At 48.3% G+C, this 19,948-nt stretch overlaps 1 protein-coding gene across 1 annotated transcript; it reads right to left on the bottom strand.

The window, feature by feature from the left end:
• Positions 1-229: 229 nt before the first annotated feature.
• golgb1 (golgin B1) lies at positions 230-19,946 on the bottom strand. Its single transcript, XM_056425328.1, has 20 exons — positions 18,007-19,946; positions 16,689-16,767; positions 16,129-16,299; positions 15,925-16,038; positions 15,647-15,814; positions 15,438-15,560; positions 14,619-14,732; positions 13,757-14,450; positions 13,594-13,670; positions 12,844-12,904; positions 7,003-12,505; positions 6,505-6,916; positions 5,851-6,084; positions 4,925-5,764; positions 4,640-4,833; positions 4,388-4,547; positions 3,534-3,634; positions 3,363-3,434; positions 2,177-2,252; positions 230-2,083 (listed from the first exon to the last, which is right to left on the bottom strand). Exons 2-20 carry the CDS (start codon positions 16,755-16,757, stop codon positions 1,946-1,948), a joined length of 9,321 nt encoding a protein of 3,106 aa, XP_056281303.1. The 5' UTR covers positions 16,758-16,767; positions 18,007-19,946; the 3' UTR covers positions 230-1,945.
• Positions 19,947-19,948: the final 2 nt, after the last annotated feature.

Raw genomic sequence — 19,948 nt, forward strand, 5'->3', positions numbered from 1 at the left:
CGTTTCCACCTAGAATAGTCATTTACCACATTAACAATGTATAGTGGGTATTTTTGATTAATGTTATCTTTATTGAAAAAACAGTGCTTTTCTTTGAAAAATAAAGACATTTCTAAGTGACCCCAAACTTTTGAACGGGAGTGTATATTATATAGAATAATATTGTATTGTATTGCAATGATTGACTGAATAACATACAGAACAACAACAACAACATATAGAGACGCAGCAGTGTTTAAGATGTAGCGCTTTATTGTGTGAATTACAAAATGTCACAGTATGTCATGATGTCACTCCCACAATTATAAATGTGTTCTGGAATACGGCAACGTCTCTGATTAATGATACCCATTGGTAATTATTTCACAAACAGAAAAGGAACCAATTGTGTTTTGATTTGCTGAATAAAAATGAATAAATTCTTAATTTTGTAAATCCAGAAAAAAAAGAAAAGGCTCCAATGTCAGATTAATTCCACACACACAAATGAGCACATACTTAATGCCTGACAAGATCCGTCCCTGATCTACACCACCGACACTTTTATTATATTTTAGTTTTCTATACAGCCCTTTTACACAATTATGTACAGTTAAAAGTATATATCAGTTTGTGTAAGATGAGAAAATGGATGTTTAGGAAGGGGCCATTTCACCAAGAGTGAGCAATTAAATAAAGAATCGATAGACACGTTGGTAGAAGATCATGTCATAAGTTATGCTACATCAGAGTCGTCTATAATGGGATGGATATCTTCAGAAAACAGCCGTCTTTCTCCTCTGGAATGAATCCACGCGGTGGGAACGCTGCGCGGCGACTTCACCCGCCGTGAAAACTACAGCAAAAACGTTAAAATATAAAGAGAAGCACGGACCGGGAATCTTATTGGAGGTGTCGGAGGGGGAAACCCACATCCAGCTGGCATACGTACGCTTACATATGTACAAATATTAATAATGTCCCCTTTTCCCTTTTGTTAAACGTGATTTATGAGAAAAGAAAACCCACAGTAGGAATGTGTAACGTAAATTGCACTGTGCTCCGTTTTTTTTGTGTGCGAAATGAGAAGAGGAAGAAGACTGGAACAACGAGCCCTGAACCTCAAGCCATCGGAGGATAAAAGTCGGACATTTTGGGAAATTCCCGCCGAGTAGATGACAGCGTTGATGTCACTCTCACGACAGGCGGTCGAAGGTTAGCTTAGCATAAAGCGGAGACGATGCTAACATTACAAAGCACCTCTGGAGCTCACTAATTGACCAATTATCTCTCGTTCAGACCCACAATTTGTCGTTTTTTGGCTATTATAAGTAACTTCCTAGCGTCTCTGATTGTTGCCTATCAACTCCGGCAATTAACCTCTGGAAAAAAACTGGTTCCTTTTTTCCTTTGGTTTCCGTTTGAACTAAACAAACGAGCTGTAGCGCGTCTCACGGTGGATTTTAGGGGCTTTTATCAGCATCTGAACGTACGAGGCGCTTCCAGTCTGGATGCTAAGCTAAGCTAACTAGTCCCCAAAATGTCTTTTTCCTATCCAAATCTAAAAAAGGCACACGAAAAAACCCAATATGCCAACATACATGATCAAGACTCGACCTTTCCACCGCTGTAAAACCATCGATCTCTCGGAAGAAAAGGATCCCCTTTATGTCCTCTCGGCTCGGGTTCCCCTCAAAGTCAGACGGGAGAAACTAAAGTTAAAATGACAACAGCTTCCTCCGTAAATCGACGTTCCTCGGCTAAGAGACGACGTCCTGTAAAGTGCACCGTTTGTGTGTCGAACATCCTTCACACCCCCGTCTAGTTTACTATGTAACAATATAAAACACATGGATGGCTTGGGTTAGGTCTGTGTATTTGTTTCCATTTTCTTTCCCCTCCTCTCTCTCTCTCTCTCTCCCTTATCTGTCAGTTGTTGTTGTTTGTTTGGTTAAAGCGAGGCGTCTCAGAGGTATCCGCCCAGGCACAGCAGCAGCAGGACGTGCACGGTGAGCAGGTAGAGGCTGAACAGCAGAGGCGTGCGCTGGCGCGAGCAGAACGCCACTCGCAGCATCCGCACCAAACCCGGGCCGCCTCTCCGAGTCTGCAGGAGAGGAGAGGAGAAGGTCACGAGAAGGTCACGACGTCATTACTACGATGACGCGTGAGGCGGCAGAGGACACTAGCGGAGACTTACTCGAGTGACGAGTCCTTCCGGCTCGATCAAAAGAGTCGTCTGGTCCTCATCTTGTGCAGACGGCCGTTGAGCCTGGCTGTGATTTAGGAAATATATATATATATTTAAAAAAAGATTAGTTGTCATATTTTGTTGATTTTACAGAATCTGTCGGAGCAAAAAGATGAATTATATGAATGCAGAGAAACGATAGAAAGCTTATTAAAGCCCCGTGTGCCATGACTTATTAGAGAATACGATCATTAGTCTCAACATTACGCCGTAAAAAACATTTAAATTCATTGGTCATGGGACTAAGTGGCACACTTGCTATTTATCTGTCAATTAAAACAAGTAATTGAGAAAATACGTGACAGTTTAATCAACACAATTAGTGTATTTATGGTGCATAAGTACCTCTATTTCCATGTTACATACTTGTTGTTCATGCTAGACAAACATGATGTTATAATATTATAGTTTTAATAGGTAAAAAGCTGTTCACAAATCACCTTTTAAAATCATATTGCTGAACAGTTGCTTATTTACACGTCCAGCCGTCACGGAGCAACAATCTCTTTCATTTTGAGTCAGATTTCTGGACTCTAACATTCACTATCTCCGCTTTGGTCTCCACCGACTCATGAGGGAAATGATCTAAATCAGGGGCGTCAAACTCATCTTCACCGGGGGCCACATCAGCATCATGGCCGCCTCTTAAAGGGCCGGTGTAACTGAAGCGCTGTATAAACTACTCCCGAACATACTGTGCGATAACTCTCTTTGCATTTGATTATTGTTGAGTAGAGAGTAGAAATATTGTACACATGAACATTTCTCTAATATTATAACACAAATCCGTTTAATTTGAACCCTTCAAAATAAAAGCACAGGAAATAAAGGTGATCATATGTCTTTAAAGCAGTCAGGGGCCGCATAAAATGACGTGGTGGGCCGCATTCGGCCCGCGGGCCTTGTGTTTGACACCTGTGATCTAAATGCTCCACGATGTTCACCAGCTGGTGGCGGTGTGTCTGCAGTTGGCCAAAAAACCCTAAAACAAGGCGCTGAAAGATGCTTCAAGGTGCTTTATAAGCAGGTGACTTAGTCACCAGGAGACTCACCTTCCACATTACACACACAGTGATGGAATCCATTGAACATACACATCTTTAATATGCCTCCTCTTCCACCATGCTTCATATACCGTTTGAGTCGATCCTGTGAGGCCATCAGCTGCTCCTCCGCAGCCACCCTCTGCTGCATCTCGTCACCCAGCCTGATGCAAAAGAAGTAAAACATCGATTAAGCGTCTCCGTGTTTTATCCAAACACTTATAGAAACAGCTTCTCTTGTGAGGTTTTGACCTCCGCTCTACCTCCTCTGCAGCTCTTTGACCTCAGCTAGGTAGGCGTGGCTGTCGACGAGGCTGCTCCGCTCCTGTGGGGCTCCAGGAGCGCTGGCCACCTCCTCCGTGCCCTGTTGAGGAGACGAGGACATTGTAGGAGATTCACATCGGATGAAGCATCATTGTCCCACATCGTCCTGATTTCATCGTTTATATTACGTCTGCTGCAAGCCACATTTCTAGAGGGCCAACAGAGTTTTAAATAAGACCCAAATGCGGTGTGAGATATGGAGCTAAAAGACCAAGACTGACACTAAACTAATACAACTTCTGCATAAAGCATGACGTTTTTGCAAGGTCATTATTATCCACGGTCACTATATATATATATATATACACACACACAAATAAAAATATATTTATATATATATATAAATAAAAATATATTTATACATAAATAAATATATTTATATATAATATATATATATATTTCTATAAATTTATATATAAATATATATATTTATTTATATAATTAATACATATATATTAAGGGAACATCCACATTTCCATGACTTTAAACCAAATTTCCATGACCATTTGGCCATTTGGTGAAATCTCTGTGTAAACATGAGTATAAACCTAAATGACACAATGAATGAGAGAAAATAGTTTGATTAAAAGAATATATATTGATACACATTTTTATTCTTTTAATCAAACTGCTTAAATTAACATATGAACATAACAAATTTCCATGAGTTTTAAAAAAACATTTGGGATTAATTTTTTTTCTTTCCAAGTACTTTTTCCAGGCCTGTAAATAACCATTTTTAAATGCCACGCCTTTTCCAGGTTCTCCATGACCGTAGGAACCCTGCGGTTACCTCTCTCTGGTAGTGTTCCTGCTGCAGTTTGGGCTGATGAGCGCGGGCCTCCTCCAGCATGGCGGTGAGTTGCCGCAGGTGTTGGTCCCTCTCCGACAGCGTGGCGAGGGTCTGGTCCTTCAGCTGCTCCGCTTGAGCCATCCAGTCGATCCGCTCCAGTCTGTGACGAGCACAACGCAGACGGATTCGCGCTCAGCCGCCGGCTCTCTGCGCCACTTTGTATGACGCCGGAGCGCCGGCTCTGCGCCTCACCTAAGAGCTTCCGTCTCCCGCCTGCTCATCTCCACCACGTTCTCCAGCTGCATCACGTCGCCCAGCATGTCTTCGCTCCTCCTCTTCTCCTCAAACAGCTCCTGGCTGACTTTGATGAGCTCTCCCGCTCCCAGCCGAGCCAGCTCAGACTTCTGGGCCTTGAGCTCGGACGACAGCGCTTGAAGCTGCTCCAGCTGCACACGGGAGGAGAAGAATAACAAAAATAGATCGATGGAAATCCAGATGATCCAAACCGTTCACGTGATGTGACGGTTGGTAACTCACCAGCCTCTCCCTGTCATTCTGCAGGGCTTGCAGTGCGTTCTTCAGCCCCCACACTTCTCCGGTGGCGCTCGCGGGGCTGCCGATGTGCGCCGCGTGGCCTCCCGCCTTGCTCATCTCCCCCAGCTTCAGGCTCAGTTCCTGGGCGTCGCTCATCGCCTGGTCCCTGCTGTCCTGGAGGGACGCCATGGCTTTCGAGAAGGACTTGTTCTCGGCCCTCAGCCGCGCCGCCGCCTCCCTCTCCTCCAGGAGGCTCTGCTCGACGGCCAGCAGGTCCCGGGCCAGCTCCGCCACCCTCTCCTGGGCGTTCTCCGACTCCGTCCGCATCACGCCTCCCTCCCAGCGCAGCTCGGCCAGCTCTTTGCCGTCGCTCTCCTGCGCTCGCCTCTCCGCCTGCCGGCTGGCCTCCGACGCCGCCACCTGATCCCTCGCCGCGTGCAGCTGCTCCCTCAGCTTCTCCACTTCCGCTCCGGGAGCGTCGACCACCTGCGGCGCCGTCCCGAGCTCGGCGGCCCGACCGAGAGTCTCCCTCTCCACTCGGACCGCCTCTACTTCCGTCTCTCTGGCTCTGCTCACGTCCTTCGCCCGACTCTCCAACTCCTCGCGCTCTTTTTCCAGGGAGGCGATGCGCTCTCGCTGCGCGGCCAGCAGCTGCTTGTATTGGGACTCCTTCATGCTCAGGACTTGGTTGAGTTCGTCGCGGTAGCCGTGGAGCTGAGCCGACAGCTGGCCCTTCTCGGCGTACAGGTCGTCCCTCTGGACGAGCAGCGAGCGCAGCTCCTCCTTCAGGCCGTTGTTCTCCCCCGCCGCCTCTTGGATGAGACCGTCCTTCTCCATCATCATCTGGGACACAATACAAACATTTCATATCGGCTACTCAATAAAGCTCGACGGGCCTTAGGTGCGTTTAGTTTTCTTCCGTGCGTTACCTGCAGGTGTTTCTCCTCCAGCTGTTTGTACGTGTTGAGGACTCGGTCTCGGTCGTCCTGGAGGGAACCCATGGCGTTCATGAAAGAGTCCAGTCGGGCTTTTCTGTTGTTGCTCTCTTCCTCCCCCTTTCGCAGTTTCTCCTCCAGATCTCGCAGTTCCCCTCTTCTCCTCTCCAGCTCCTCCTCGGCTTGCTGCGCCCGGCTGTCGGCCTCCTTTCTAGCTTCCTCTGCAGCCTGGGGAAGCAAAGAAAATGTACAATATTGTCACTTGTACTTCAAGTAGATTATAATGATGCCATGCGAATACGATTGAAGAGACCGAGGTGGAGTTGTGACAGAGAGATGTTTGTGGCTGCAGGAGGTAATACTTTAAAAGCTGTTTTAAGAAATCTTATGTATAAATTCATCTGCCGGGTTGATGTCTCCGAAAATGAAATCATGTTTTTACCAAATATGAAGTTATTACACGCTACCAGCCCCAGCTGTGGAGACACTGGTACAGCTGTCTGTGTATAAAGCATTTGTAGCTCTATGTATTTTACGTGTGATTTTGTATGTATTTTATTCTATTTGAATGTTTTGTACTATCTGGACCGTGAGTCTGAAATAAAAGTTTGATTGAGTACACAAAATGTCCTGTCGATATGTAAATACCTGAGCAACAGCTTGCTCCTTCTCCCCCAGCATCTCCACCTCCCTCCGCTCCTTCTCGTTTAACTCCGTCTGCAGACTCTCCGTCAAGGCCTTCGAGGACCTCAGGTCCGTCTCCAGTTGCTCCACGTTCAGACACAGCCGCCTCTCCTCCGCCTCCCGCTCCCTCAGCTCGGCTCGGGCCCGGTCCACTTCCCCCTGCAGCCGACCCACCGCCTCATCCAGCGCTCGGGCCCGCTGGTTGACACTCTCCAGCTCGTTCTTCAGGGCGCGGACTTCTCGTTGCGCGGACTGCAGCTCCGCTGCGGTTCGCTGGAGCTTGCCGCTCGCTTCCTCGAGGGCAGCTCGGCTCTCTGTGACTTTCTTCACCTCCTCTTCCAGTTTCAGCTGCCACCCTTTGTCTGATTTCTCAAGTCTCAAAGACAAAATGAATACATCTCGTCAATTCTGAGCTAAAAAGCTGAACATATATTACAAATTCAGATATATATATTTTTTTACCTTTCTACTGAAAGCTGAAGTTGCTCTTTCAGTGCAGATTCCCTCTGAAGCTGCTCTGCCAGTTCCTTCGCCCTCGTTTCAGCCTCCCGGACTTCGGCCTCCTTGCTCTGCAGCACGTCGTTGAAGCGAGTCTCCCATTGGCGGGTCTCGTCCAGAACTCGGTCCCGGTCGTCTTGCAGCGAGGACATGCAGCGCGAGAAGGCCGCCAGCCTGGCCAGAGACTCGTCCAGACGGGCCTGCGTCTCCTGGGCGCGCCGCTCGGCTCCTTCCGCGGCCCCTCTGGCCTCCAGCGTGGCCTCCTCTTCCCGGTCCCGGTCCCGGTACACCTCCTCCAGCCTCAGCTCCATCTCCTTCAGTTCGCCCCCGAGCCTGAATCTCACAGAGTCGAGGGTTTGCTCGGCCTCCGCCTTCAACGACGCCTCCCTCTTTCCCGACGTCTGTTCCAGGGTCGTCTTCTCAGCTGAAGCCTCGCCGGCCTGCTTCTGGGCCTCGGCCCGCTGCGACGCGCAGCTCGCCAACTCCGCCTCGCACCGTCTCAAGTCTTCCGCCGTTTTGGACGTCTCCAGTCGGGATCGTTCCAGCTTGCCGTGGAGCTCGTCGTGGCCGAGCTGCAGCGACTTCACCTCCTTGCCCAGCTCGCTGATCCTCTCCTGGTACTTGATGCAGTCGCGCTGCAGCTGACGGACCTCCAGCTGCTTCTCCCTCAGCAGCTCCTCCAGCTGACGCGTCCGGCTCTGGCTGCCTTCTCGGACCCTCTGGGCGGACCTCAGCTGCTGCTCCAGCTCCCTCCGCTTACCCGACTCCGCTTCCGCCTCGGCCCTCTCTCTCTGCGCCTGCCTCATGTCCTCCTCCAGCCTGGCGGCCCGGTCGCTCTCGCTCCGAGCCTCGGCTTCCAGCTCGGCGCTCTCCCTCTCCAGCCTCTGCGCCTCCCGCTGCAGCTCGGCGAGGTGCTCCTGGCTGTCCGCCGCCTCCTGCTGGTAGCCGGCGATGCTGCCGTTGAGCTGCGCCAGCTGGTTCATCAGGCGCTCCTCCAGGTTGTCCTTCTCGGTCTCGAGGCTTCCGAGCAGCTCTTTGAACTGGGCCTCCCTCTTGGATCCCTCTTCCACCAGACTCTTTTCTCTCTCTTTGCCCTCTTGAAGGCCCTTCTCCAGCGACGCCTCAAGGCTCTCCTTCTCTTTACTCTGCTGGAGCTCTCGCTCGAGAGACGCCAGCTGGGCTTTGAGTCCCGCCTCCTGTTCCCGCCACAGCTCCCGGTCTGCATCGACGGCCGCCTCCATCTCCCTCATTTTGTTCTCGAATAAAACCTCCACGCTTTCCGTCGTAATATCTGCCTTTCCGTGATCCTCAGGAGGTTGTGAATGTGTTTCTGGTGCATGCACTGCAACTATTTGGTCAGCAGGTGACTCCTCCGGAGTTGAGGGTCTTTCTTCGTCTTCATATCGACTCTCAACCGGCTCGGCTTCGCTCATGATTATGTCTGATTGCTTGGCAGTGACGACCTCTTCTACAGGAGCTTGAGTTACACCGCCCCCCTCCTCTCTCGTCTGGGCGAGTTGTTCCCTCAACTCTTGAATCTGCTGCCCTAAAGAGCTTTTTTCTTCCACCGTCGCATCCGACTCAGCTCTCAAAGCCCCGAGCTCTCCTTGAAGTCTCTCGACCTCAACCTTGAGCGCCTTGCTCTCTCGTTTCATGACGGTCTTGTCCTGCATCTCTAGAAGCCTCCCGTTCTCCTCCTCCAACTCCAGGATCTTCTGCTGCTTCGTCTTGGCAAACTTCCTCATCTTGTCTTTCACCTCCTTCACCTCTTTCTGGGCCTCGTCCGCCTGCCTCTCGGCCTCCTGCCTCCCGGCCTCCTGCGTCCTCACCCTGGTGGCGAGCTCTTGCCTCTCCTGCCTGGCCGCCTCCAGGACCCGCCTCACTCGCTCTGCCTCGTCGCTCACGTTTTCGTACGACTTGAGCAGCGTCTCGTACTCGTCCTTCATGCCCTGAACCTTTTCCGCCCATTCCCCGCAGGCTCTGGCGGCCTCCTCTTTCGCCAGCTCCGCTTCCCTCTTGCGGTCGTCTTTCTCCGTCACGATGCCCTCCATGGCCAGTTTGAGGCTCTCGCAGGACGATCCCAGGCTCTGGTTTTCCAGAAGCGTCCGGTCGACTTCGTCGATCAGTTTAACTCTCTCCGCTCGGAGCTTCTGCAGCTCATATTCCGCCGACTCCATTTTCTGCTGCAGACTGGCTACGAGCTTCTCGGCCGAAGCCAGCTGTTCCTTCTGGCTTTTGTTTGCTTTCAGGACATCTTTGCGAGAGATCAGAGCCGCCTGGAGCTTTCGTTGAAGCTGCTGGATCTTCGCCTCGCTGTCTTTTCCTTCCTCCTGCTTCTGTGGGACTTCGACCTCTAACCGTTGGGCTTTTTCTTGCTCGGCCATCAGTTCTTCCTGTAGAGAAGAGACGAGCTGATCCTTCTGCGACACCGTGTCCTGCATCGAGCGGATGAGAGAGTTCTGATCGCTCAGCTGCTGGCTCAGCTCCGTGATTTCGTGGTTCTTCTCGTCGAGGAACTGCTTGAAGTCCTGCACCTCGGTCTGAAGCGCCGCTATGGAGGACGTAGAATCTGCGCTCGCTGCTTCGGCCTCCATCTCCGCTTTCAGGGATTCGGCGTAAGACTCGGCCCGGTGATACTTTTCTCTGAGATCGCGAATTTCCCCCGAGAGCGCATCGATCTGCCTTTCTTTTTCCCTGAGTGCGAGGAGCTCTTTGCCCAATTCCAACACTTCCGCCTCTTTCAGAGACAGACTGGTCTGGGTTTCCTGCAGCTGCCTCTCCAGCTCCACGTTAGCCAGCCGCACAGTCTGGATCTCGTCTCCGAGCGCTTTCACGGATTCCTGCATCTGTGCAGAGAGGACGTCCGACCGCTCCCCGGGATGCCGAACCGGGCCGCTGGATTGCGGCTGCGACGAATCCGCCTCAGACGTGGAAAAATCCACCCAGTCCTCCTGGACCCAGTCGCTCGCCGCTTGCTTCGACACATTTTCAGCCGGTCGATTGGTCTCTCTGCGAGGTTCTCCTTCGCCGCTCACGTTTCCTTCCAAGTCTCTCAATTTCGTCAGAAGTGCTTCTCGCTCGGCGCTCTGCGCCTCAAAGCGTCCCGCGAGCTCGCCGTGTTCTTCCTTCTGCTGCTTCAGCTGTTCGCGGTGGTGCCGTTCCTTTTCTTTGGCCTTGCGGATGGTTTCCTTGCGAGACTCTTGGGCCTCTTGAACCTTCCTGTGAAGGGTTTCCAACTCGGCTTCTAGAGAGGCCACTTGCGATTGCAACGCAGTGGTTTCAGAAGAACCGTCGGCCTGCTGAGAGGTTGCAGCCTCGTCACTTAGCGTTCTAGTCAGAGCAACCGTCTCGCTGAGAACTTGATCCTGCTGGCAGATTTTAACCTCGAGAGTCTTGACGGCCTCTTCTCTGGCTCTTAAAGTTTGCTCGAGTTCAATGACTTTAACCTCGAGAGTCTCGACGGCCCCTTCTCTTGCTCTTAAAGTTTGCTCGAGTCCGATGACTTTAGCATCAAGAGTCTCGACGGCCCCTTCTCTGGATCTTAAAGTTTGCTCGAGTCCGATGACTTTAGCATCGAGAGTCTCGACGGCCTCTTCTCTGGATCTTAAAGTTTGCTCGAGTCCGATGACTTTAGCATCGAGAGTCTCGACGGCCTCTTCTCTGGATCTTAAAGTTTGCTCGAGTCCGATGACTTTAGCATCGAGAGTCTCGACAGCCCCTTCTCTGGCTCTTAAAGTTTGCTCGAGTCCGATGACTTTAGCATCGAGAGTCTCGACGGCCCCTTCTCTGGATCTTAAAGTTTGCTCGAGTTCGATGACTTTAGCATCGAGAGTCTCGACGGCCTCTTCTCTGGATCTTAAAGCTTGCTCGAGTTCAATGACTTTAGCCTCCATTTCCTGAATGCCATGTCCTCCGGATTGTTCTACCTGGGGAATGTCTGCGGGGGTCTCTTCTCCCTTTGACGCTTCATCTCGTCCCGTCCGTTCCTTTGCGTCTTCCTCAAAATCGGCGACCTTCTTCAGCAGCTCTTTGCGTTGCGCGAGTGCAGCCTGCAACTTCTTCTTCGCGGCCGTCAGTTGGGTTTCCAGCACTTCGTTCTCCTTTCGCACGCCAGCAAGTTCATCATCCACATGAGCGGCTGAGTCTTCAGGAGTCACTTCCTGTTGCTCCTCTCGGACTTTCTCCAGGTCCACGATCTTCTCCTTCAGCTTATTGACCTCACCGTCTGTCTGGAACTTCTCTTCCTCAGCTTGGAGGAGTTTAGCGGACATGCTGTAATTGAGCTCCATCACCTCCTGCTCTTTTTGGCTGAGGAGGACGTGCAGCTCGCCGATCTCCACGTCCTTCTTTGACAACGTGTCGTTGTTGAACTCGGATGTTTGAGAGTACTCCAGCATGCTGCTTTCCATATCTTGAAGCCTCCTTTCCAGCTCGGAGGAGAGGAGCTCTCTGTCCTCCAGCTGAGCACTCAGCATCCTGGCCTGCCCCTCCTGCTCGGAGAAAGCTTGGTGGGCCACTTCCAGATCAGTCTGCAGGCCCTGGATCTTCTCCTCCTTAACTGAACTCTCCGAGCTTAAAATGTCTATCTGATCTTCCAGAAGACGCATTTCAACACCGTGTTTCTCCACCGCGGCGCTGAATTGCTGAGAGAACTCATGCAGCTTCTCTGTGACTGACTTATGTTCCTCTATAAAATGATTGACCTGCGACTCGCCCTCTTCTTTGGCAGCAGTAAGCGACTGCGTCTCATCTTCCAGACTCTTGATTTTCTCCTGTGACTCTGCAGCTGCCTCTCTGAGCCTCTGAAGCTCGGCCAAAAGCTCACTGTACCTCCTCTGAAGCTCCTCGGCTAAGGCCTCGGCGAAGACCTGAGCCGAGGCCCAGTTCCCATCTGCGGGGGAAGAACCCTGCTGAGTTACGTGAACCTGCACCGTCTCGCGGATAATGACAGAGGAGGACTCGACTTGCACTGTGGAGGTTTCCTGCTCCATGCTCGTCGCCTCCCACGACTGCAGCTGCAGCTGGCCAAAGTCCTGCATGATGGACGGCCACTCCTGGCCCCCGTCTTGATTCCCAGCTTCGAGGAGGGTCCAGCTGCTGTGGGCCACCTCTGAATCACTACTGGCGACCATCTCATCTGAGGAGGTCCCTTTGGATTCTTCCGGGGACTCAGGCTGGTGTCCAATACGCTCTGGGCTGCTCTCATCATCAGCAGAAATGGAGAGGACTAAGGTATCCTCAGCAACCAAGGTGGTCTCTTCTTCTTGCGTCTCCTCCATGAAGTCAGGAAGGGCCGCGGAGCCGCCATGTGTGGCGGCGCTGGCCTCCTGACCCTGATCTGGGGTCTGATCCGAGGTTTCACACAACGCAACCACACTGGAGCTGAGCTCGTTAGCCAGCCGGAGGGATTCCCGCAAGGCAACCAGCTCACTGTCCTTTTCTAAAAGCTGCTGCTCCAGTGGGTGTGCTGTGGAAGTCAACAAAAGGAGTACGTTATTTGACAACATTTGTTTGGCATCTTTCAAAAAATTACTTAAATGATTAATTGAATATAAAAATGATTATTTTGTTGATTGCATTTAGTATAAATAATCTACAGAGTGCCTCACACTCAGGAAGTTATGGCTCCAATATTGTCTCTTAACAAGGTATTCCTTGTAAATAAAAGATGCATAAAAGGTAAAACACCTCCGACAGGTGGAGCAAAATCCTTTTTATTGTATGCGTGAGCGTTCTGATCCATAACCATTATGTTCCATATCATGTATTCAGTTTATTTTGAGAGTACAAATCCAGTTTTTGTACCTTTTTGAGCTTCAGATGAATCCTCTGCTGATGGTTCAGTCACATCATCCCTTTCAGACGCCTGAAACAACAACAACAAAATATATATATTTGCCAAGATTGAAGCTTTTGGATCTTATGATTAAACATTTTCTGGAGATAATTTCCTGTATAAAAAGACCGGGGAGAACACTTTCTATACGGCCTCTATGATTGTTCTTGACTCTATATCAGCACACAGGGCTGTGGCGTGAGTCATACCGGTGGATCAGTGCAGAGGGGATTAGGCAACACTTGTAGCCGCTGACATAACCCGGCCAGACACACGTGACCCTCGGCCAGGTGACTGACCAGCTCTCTTCAGACAGTCATTTAACAAAGGGGTCAAATAAAAAGACGCGGTTGTCTGACTTTAAAGACTGCTAAGAACTACTTTTACCTCAGTTCATACTCAGCCTCCAGTCCCACATCGTACACGCAATGATACACTTTGAAGCCAAATCTTAGCCGAGATGATAAAACGTAAAGTTTCTGTCCTTTTGAAGTGAAATCAAGTGAGAAAATTTGCTAAATTCTGCCGTCGAGCAGAAACTTTCTTCTGTGTTTTTAAGGCCACATCTGGAGGGCTCACGTTGTGATCGGATCTCAAGATCGAGATAACGACAACGTATTTCAATGCCGGTCGAAAAATGCAGAAGAGCTTTGACTAAATGTCTTTATCTAGGTAATGCATATACAGATCATTTCATAATGATGGTTCTGAGGACTGACCGTTGCACTTAGATCCTGCAGCTGTTGCATCTTGGCAGTGGTTTCCTCCTGTTCTGTGGTTTTTCTGTCAAGTTGTTCTGCAAATCAAGAGATTCTCATTGAAGCATCCTGATGAAACTAAAACGCTTTGACATGCCTGAGCTTCATAAACACATGCTCTCACCCTGAAGGGTTTCCACGGTGTGGGTGAGCTTGACGCAATGTTCCTCTCTCTCGCTGCGTTCCTCTTTCAGCCTCGTCAGTTGCGTCTCAATAGACTGCACGGTGTCCAGGAACAGGGAGAGGTCAGCGGGGAAGGGGACTTCCTCTGCTTCTTCAAGAGCAAGAGACCGCAGAGGGCCCCAAATCTCAGCCAAGATCTCACAATTCTTCTGGGCATCTTGACGTTCCCCCTTAAGGGAGGCCAGCTCTCGCTCTAGCTTATCCACTTCTGACTCCTCCCTCTCCGAGGCGTCCCGGTCGGCCTGGACGACGGCCTCTCTCATAGATGCGAGTTCACTTTCAAGCCGAACTATTTCCGCCCCGTCGCTCTCTGAAGTGTCGCGGCTCGCTTGGACGGCTGCGAGCTCAGCCTCTTTCATCAGAGCCAGCTCTCCCTCCAATCTGGCGACTTCCATCTTCTCCTCCGCCAGAGCCTCCCGACTCGCATGCTCCGCTTCTCTCAGGGAGCCCAGCTCGCCCTCTTGCCCCGCCCTCTCGGCCCTCTCTCTTTCCAAGTCCTCCAGGGTGGTTCGGAGGGCCGAGACTTCTTCGTCGGCCCTGCCGGCCCGCTCGGCCCACTGCCGCCGCTCCTCCTCCCTCCGCCCGACGGCCTCGGCCAGCTCCTGCTCCATCTGCCGGAACTGAGCGGTCAAGATCTGGGCAGAAATTAGACGGAGAAAGAGGATATGAGTGGGTGTGTTGTGTGGCTCAGCCAAACAATGCAGAATTGTGACGTGCCATCAGGATGAGGGTGTGACTGTTTGAACGGTTTATCCTTTCTAAACCAACACACTACAGATATCTACCCGAATCAAGGTCCGTACCTGTTTTTGTTGATCAGCACTGCTTACTTCCTGCTGCAGCATTTCCAGCACTTGGGACCGAGAGTGAAAGGCCTCCTCGAGTTCTTCACAACGCCTCTGTGCTGCATGCAGAGCCTGGAAATAAACACCAAGGGACCAAATCATCTAACACGTATCCGGGGAGTGTGGACATGATCTGTATTTCACTAGGGCGAGATGAACTGAAGCAAATTTGAGTCATCTGCTACTTTAATTACATAATGGGTTTCTACTATCAGCTATCAAATTATTTTCATGGACTATGTTTGGTCTGGCGGTTATTCTTCGGTCTTAAAATAGAATAAAACTATATTTTTTTTAATCAACTGATGAATCATTTAAGTGAATTTTATTTACATTTTTTTAATTGTCTGTCACTGTTTTATGTTGTATGTCTGAAACTGTCTTTAATGTGCTCCTGCTGTCTTGGCCAGGACACTCTTGTAAAGGAGATTTTTAATCTCAATGAGGCTTTTCCTGGTTAAATAAATTAAAACAATTAAAAGAATTATTGCAAAAATGTTAAATCTTAAAAAGTGCTAGCTTCTCAAATGTGAATATTTGCTGTTTTTTGTTGACTTTTTTCTATAATAGTAAATTGAATATATTTGAGACTGTTAGTGACATAAATTTTGAAACCAAGCAAATTAAACTAGACAATTTAGGGGGGCTTTTGAACATCGTTATGGGGATTATTTCTGACTCTTTATTGACCAAACAATTAATTAAGGTAATCATCATGAACAGCTCTACAATCAACCAAAAGAGAAAACCAAATCAAAGAGCTTGTGCGTCTGTTACCTGCTGAACCTCGCCGTCACTCTGAGCCTGTGCTGTGACCGTCAGCAGCTCTTCCTCGTGTTTCTGGATCTGTTCCTGGAAACGAACATCCTTCTCGCAGACCACCGCCTGCAGTTTCTCCAACTGAAAAACAAAAGCACACAACGCGTTGTTTAAAAATCATTGTTTTGTTAACGGGGTGCATGAAGTGAGAGACCCATGTGCGTCACCTGTTCAGCGTGGGCAGATTCCTTCTCTTGGAGGAGCCGCTCGGTGGTCTGGAGTTGCTCCCGAAGCTCTCGGCTGTTGGCCTCCTCCTCGCCCAGCTTGTTCTTCAGCTCGTGGAGCTCCTCCTCCACTGCGGCGCCGGTTCCCGTGAAGGAGCTGTCTGGACTCTGCTGTAGACAAAACCAGATGTTGAAGTCAGATAAAAAAACCTTGAGTCGTGTTGTTAGTCTGTGCTTTATCTTCGCCTGCATGGGATTGTCGTTGCGGAAGGCAAACTCACTGGTGCTTCTCCTTGTCCTCTCAAATCCGTTATCTGTTTGTTGAGTGTCACCATCTTTGCTTTGGCCTGCATTTTGAGTTTGATGAAGCGAGCGTCAGCTTCATCCTTCTCGTTCTGTGGATATGAAGCAAAAAAATAATAATTTAACTGGCTTTTGGGGGAACACACACACACACACAGACACAAACACAGACCCACACACACCTTGAGCTGTGCGTCTTTGTTAAACAGCTGGGTGTCCTTGTCTCGGATGAACTCCTTCAGCTGGACCACCAGTTGTTCCAGGTGAGCCAGCCTCTCCATGGCCTCCTCAGGGCCCTCAGACTCCACAGGAGCCGGGCCCTCGCCGTCGGGGAGCTGAGGCACCATCATGTCCTGAGCGAGGAAACAGATGTGGTCAGCTTATTATATCATGTTTAGTCCCTCTCAACCTGTAAAAAACAGCTGCATAATGTTCAAACCAATACAAGATGCTGCTGAGATGCATTTTGGGAAATACAGGATGATGCGAATCAAGATAAAGCCCCCTTCGAGCTATTTATGCACAGATAGGATGCCTTAAGAAATAAAGGATCTTCATTTTAAAAGATGAGAAACATGAAGGCATTTCCTGTCATCATCATCATCTTGTATTTTCTCAGTGGTTGCTCCAAAAAGGAGGATACAGTTATCTAGAGCCATAACATTACTTATTTAAAAGCATGGCACGCAGTTGGCAATACTCTCTGATTATAATTTATGATAAGAATGTGTTGCTCTCTCACCTGCGTATCTCCATCTGGGCCCTCCTCTCCAGAGAGCTCCTGGAGGACCGTGGCCAGACGGCTGAACATAAAGACGTCACTGTGAGGGGGACACAAAGTAACGTTAGTAATGTCTGCCGTATAATTCAATATATGTGCCAAATTTGTGCATACCCTTGACTGACATACTTATTGACTTACAGTGCAGCTTTATGTTTGTTTACACAGTATGTCAGGTAAGATAAGTACATATTTACATATTTCTACTGTCTTTGCCAAGAACAGCTTTAAATGCTGCCTGACATTGGTTGACATGTACTCTCAAGGAGTGAATATACACATAGTATCAAGCATATTTAACTTGTGAACACAGTATTGCCATGTAGCAGCGTGTGACATTACACGAGAGCTGAGACGATTAATCAATTAGTCAAAAGGATAGAGACATAATTAGCAACTATTTTGACAATTGATTTCTAAGTTTTAGCATCTCAACTGTCAGGATTTGCGGTTTTTATTTTGTCAAACAAGAACGACCAAGGTTCACAAAGAAAGGAACAATATACACGGAACTACGTACAAGTACATGGCAAAATTAGGGAATTATACACATATTTGGGCTCTAGGAAATTGAAGAATTTATAATTAATTTTCAATTAATGGAGAAAATAAGCTGCAGATTAATTTAAGACATGTATTATCATTATATAACTGGTTATAGGTTATGCATGTATATTACAATATTTTAAATATATTTCAGACATTTATATAAATAAACTATAACACATGGGCTTACAGTTTATTTATATGAACAACCTATAAAAACCTGGGCTTACAGTTAGACACATAGTTAAACACATTTTTTCTCAATTTTGTATCACGTCCAAAAGCAACACATTGGCAGACACCCCCTCAGCCTGTTGTCCGAGTCGGACCGGTCGGAGCCGACTCTTCCCGAAACACGACACTCCACTGCGGCTGCGTCACTCTTTTCGTGAAGAAGCAAAGATTATAGCTAGCTAACGCGAACAAAAATGGACGGGGCAAAACTTCCCTGGACAGCGACGTCCCCAAAGAGACGTCGGCACATTTGAGGATTAAGAAACGACAGCAGGAGCGGGATAACCCGGGTAAACGTCCGGTGTTTACTGTGACTGTACTTTGAACGATACAGTAAGTGAGCTAAAGCCACTTAGCTCGCTAACGCTGGGCACTAACCTAAAGGACAGCTTCTTTAAAAAACGTTTTAAACCGTTTGTATCCTCCGTGAATGGCAGTTATGTAAAGCAGCCCAGAAAGGGGTGTACTTTTTTTTTCAATCAAAAGACATTTGACTCACCTGTGAGATTGTTTCCAAGATGAATGTATCTGCTTTTTATGTGATATATTTCCTCGGATGGATGGCAGAGCATAGCCACATCATCAAACTATTCCGGAAGCAAAGCTTCCTTCGCTCTGATTGGTCAGCCCGGACTTGCTATTTTAAGGGGCCGTCTGCAAATTTTTTAAAGGGACCGTCTCCAATTTTCGCAGGCGTATTCTACTTTCATCAAAACGACAAATTATCTGTAAACTAAAAATATATATATATATATATATATTTAAATTTCTACATCTGGAAGAATTCAGAAGACATAATAATGATGATAGGACACAAACGAAGAGTCAACCAGATCATCAACCACGGCAGGCGGCTCGGGAGGAGCCTGATGCTGCTGGTTCACTACACCTCGGTGTTTGTGGCCTTCGCGGGGCGCTCCGTGCAGTGGATGGTGGATGCTGTGAGGTGGACCACCCTGTTTGCACGCTACACGGTGTCGGTGTTTGACTCCATCTACAGGCATCTGCACTGGGGGAAGAAAACAAGCGTCGCCGGTGGTGCCAGCAAGATCTACCCGAGGCTCTGACATGGAGCCGCTGTGGCTCCTTGTTTGTTGTAACTTTGTCTGCCCCGTGTTGTGTAGACATGAAGTCAAAACAAGACGACAACAAAGACAGCTGAAACTCAAGAGGTGAAAATGAGGCCTTACTGAAGTTAGAAAACATAGCTTTGACATACATTATATTATAACATGTTTTTACATAATATGTGCATTCAATTTTTCGTTGTTGTCCAGAAATGCGCTTTCAAAGTGTTGGAAACTATATTTAAGGCTGTTTGTGAGACACAATGGGGGGGGGAAGAACCCTGTTGCGGCCACTTATCACTTTTATCGCTTATAATAATATCTGACATGACTGTTAATGCTAATGTGCTACAGGGTAATGCAAACTATGTTAAGCATACATACTGAATGTCTTTTACATATTACATTATTGCACTAGAGCAGAGGAAGAAATTTTATTTTCAGCCAAATATTTGTAGTACATCTGTGCCTGTCTGAAGCCTTCAACAGGCCAATCTTTTTGTGGTATTGATCATGAAACTCATTGGACAATTGGGGATTATCACTCTGGTTGCATCTGTGGAGATGTTGCTTCCCGTGTTTTTTTTTTACGGTGATTACGTATTAGGAAGCGTATGCCCTTCTTTTTTGCACGTTGAATGAACCCCGGCGATGCTCCTGTGAATGTATTCAAGAAGCAAACTGACATGAGTTGAACCTTTCCTGGACTGTCGATATGAGAAAAGGAAACAATTTAAAGTAAAATGTGGCTTTAAAATCTCCCACGGTTGCATTTATCACCATGTTTTTATTTTTACGTTTGTATTAATACATGTAGTTTAATTTTACACATATTTAGACTTCAGTTTGAGCATGAATATACATATATACTGCATATGTGTTGTTTTTGTATGACTCATCGTCTTAAAAATGCCCATGAACCACTTATAGCTGCTGAGTACCACTAATACAAGACGAACGAAGTGAGGCTTCATACTAAAGCATGTAGACATATATATGGTATTATTTTCCTTATGTATTGTATCGACAATGAGATCGAAAAGCTTTCTGCATGTTTTTTTTACATACATTTCGAGCTCAAACTGTCACATTTGTTAAAAAACTGTACCTTCTTGGTTTTAAACTGTGGTGTCCAAATACAAGTCTCTTCCAAATATATTATTATTATGTATTAATGCTGAATCTGCTGAGGGTGCGTTAAGTCATCGGCCCAGGAGGGTGACGGATGTGACGGATGTCCCCCACGTGAGGCATGAGAGCTGCAGCGTTGCCCGTCAGTCAGCAGTTCTCAGCGTGGGCGGAGATGAAATGGTCAACCTGCCCTTTTAAATGAGGTCGATTATGCCGATGATCTGCGCGTTCGCCCCGGATTAC

This window comes from Pseudoliparis swirei, chromosome 10 (genome assembly GCF_029220125.1).
Source record: "Pseudoliparis swirei isolate HS2019 ecotype Mariana Trench chromosome 10, NWPU_hadal_v1, whole genome shotgun sequence".
In the NCBI taxonomy this organism is placed as follows: domain Eukaryota; kingdom Metazoa; phylum Chordata; class Actinopteri; order Perciformes; family Liparidae; genus Pseudoliparis; species Pseudoliparis swirei.

What these genes read in the sequence shown, in the direction of transcription:
- golgb1 (XM_056425328.1), bottom strand. Translation starts at nt 16,757, where the DNA reads ATGTTCAGCCGTCTGGCCACGGTCCTCCAGGAGCTCTCTGGAGAGGAG. An exon ending in ACAAAGACGCACAGCTCAAG is followed by an intron (nt 16,039 to 16,128) that starts GTGTGTGTGGGT and finishes TCATATCCACAG; the next exon opens with AACGAGAAGGATGAAGCTGA. An exon ending in GTGCTGATCAACAAAAACAG is followed by an intron (nt 14,451 to 14,618) that starts GTACGGACCTTG and finishes ATTTCTGCCCAG; the next exon opens with ATCTTGACCGCTCAGTTCCG.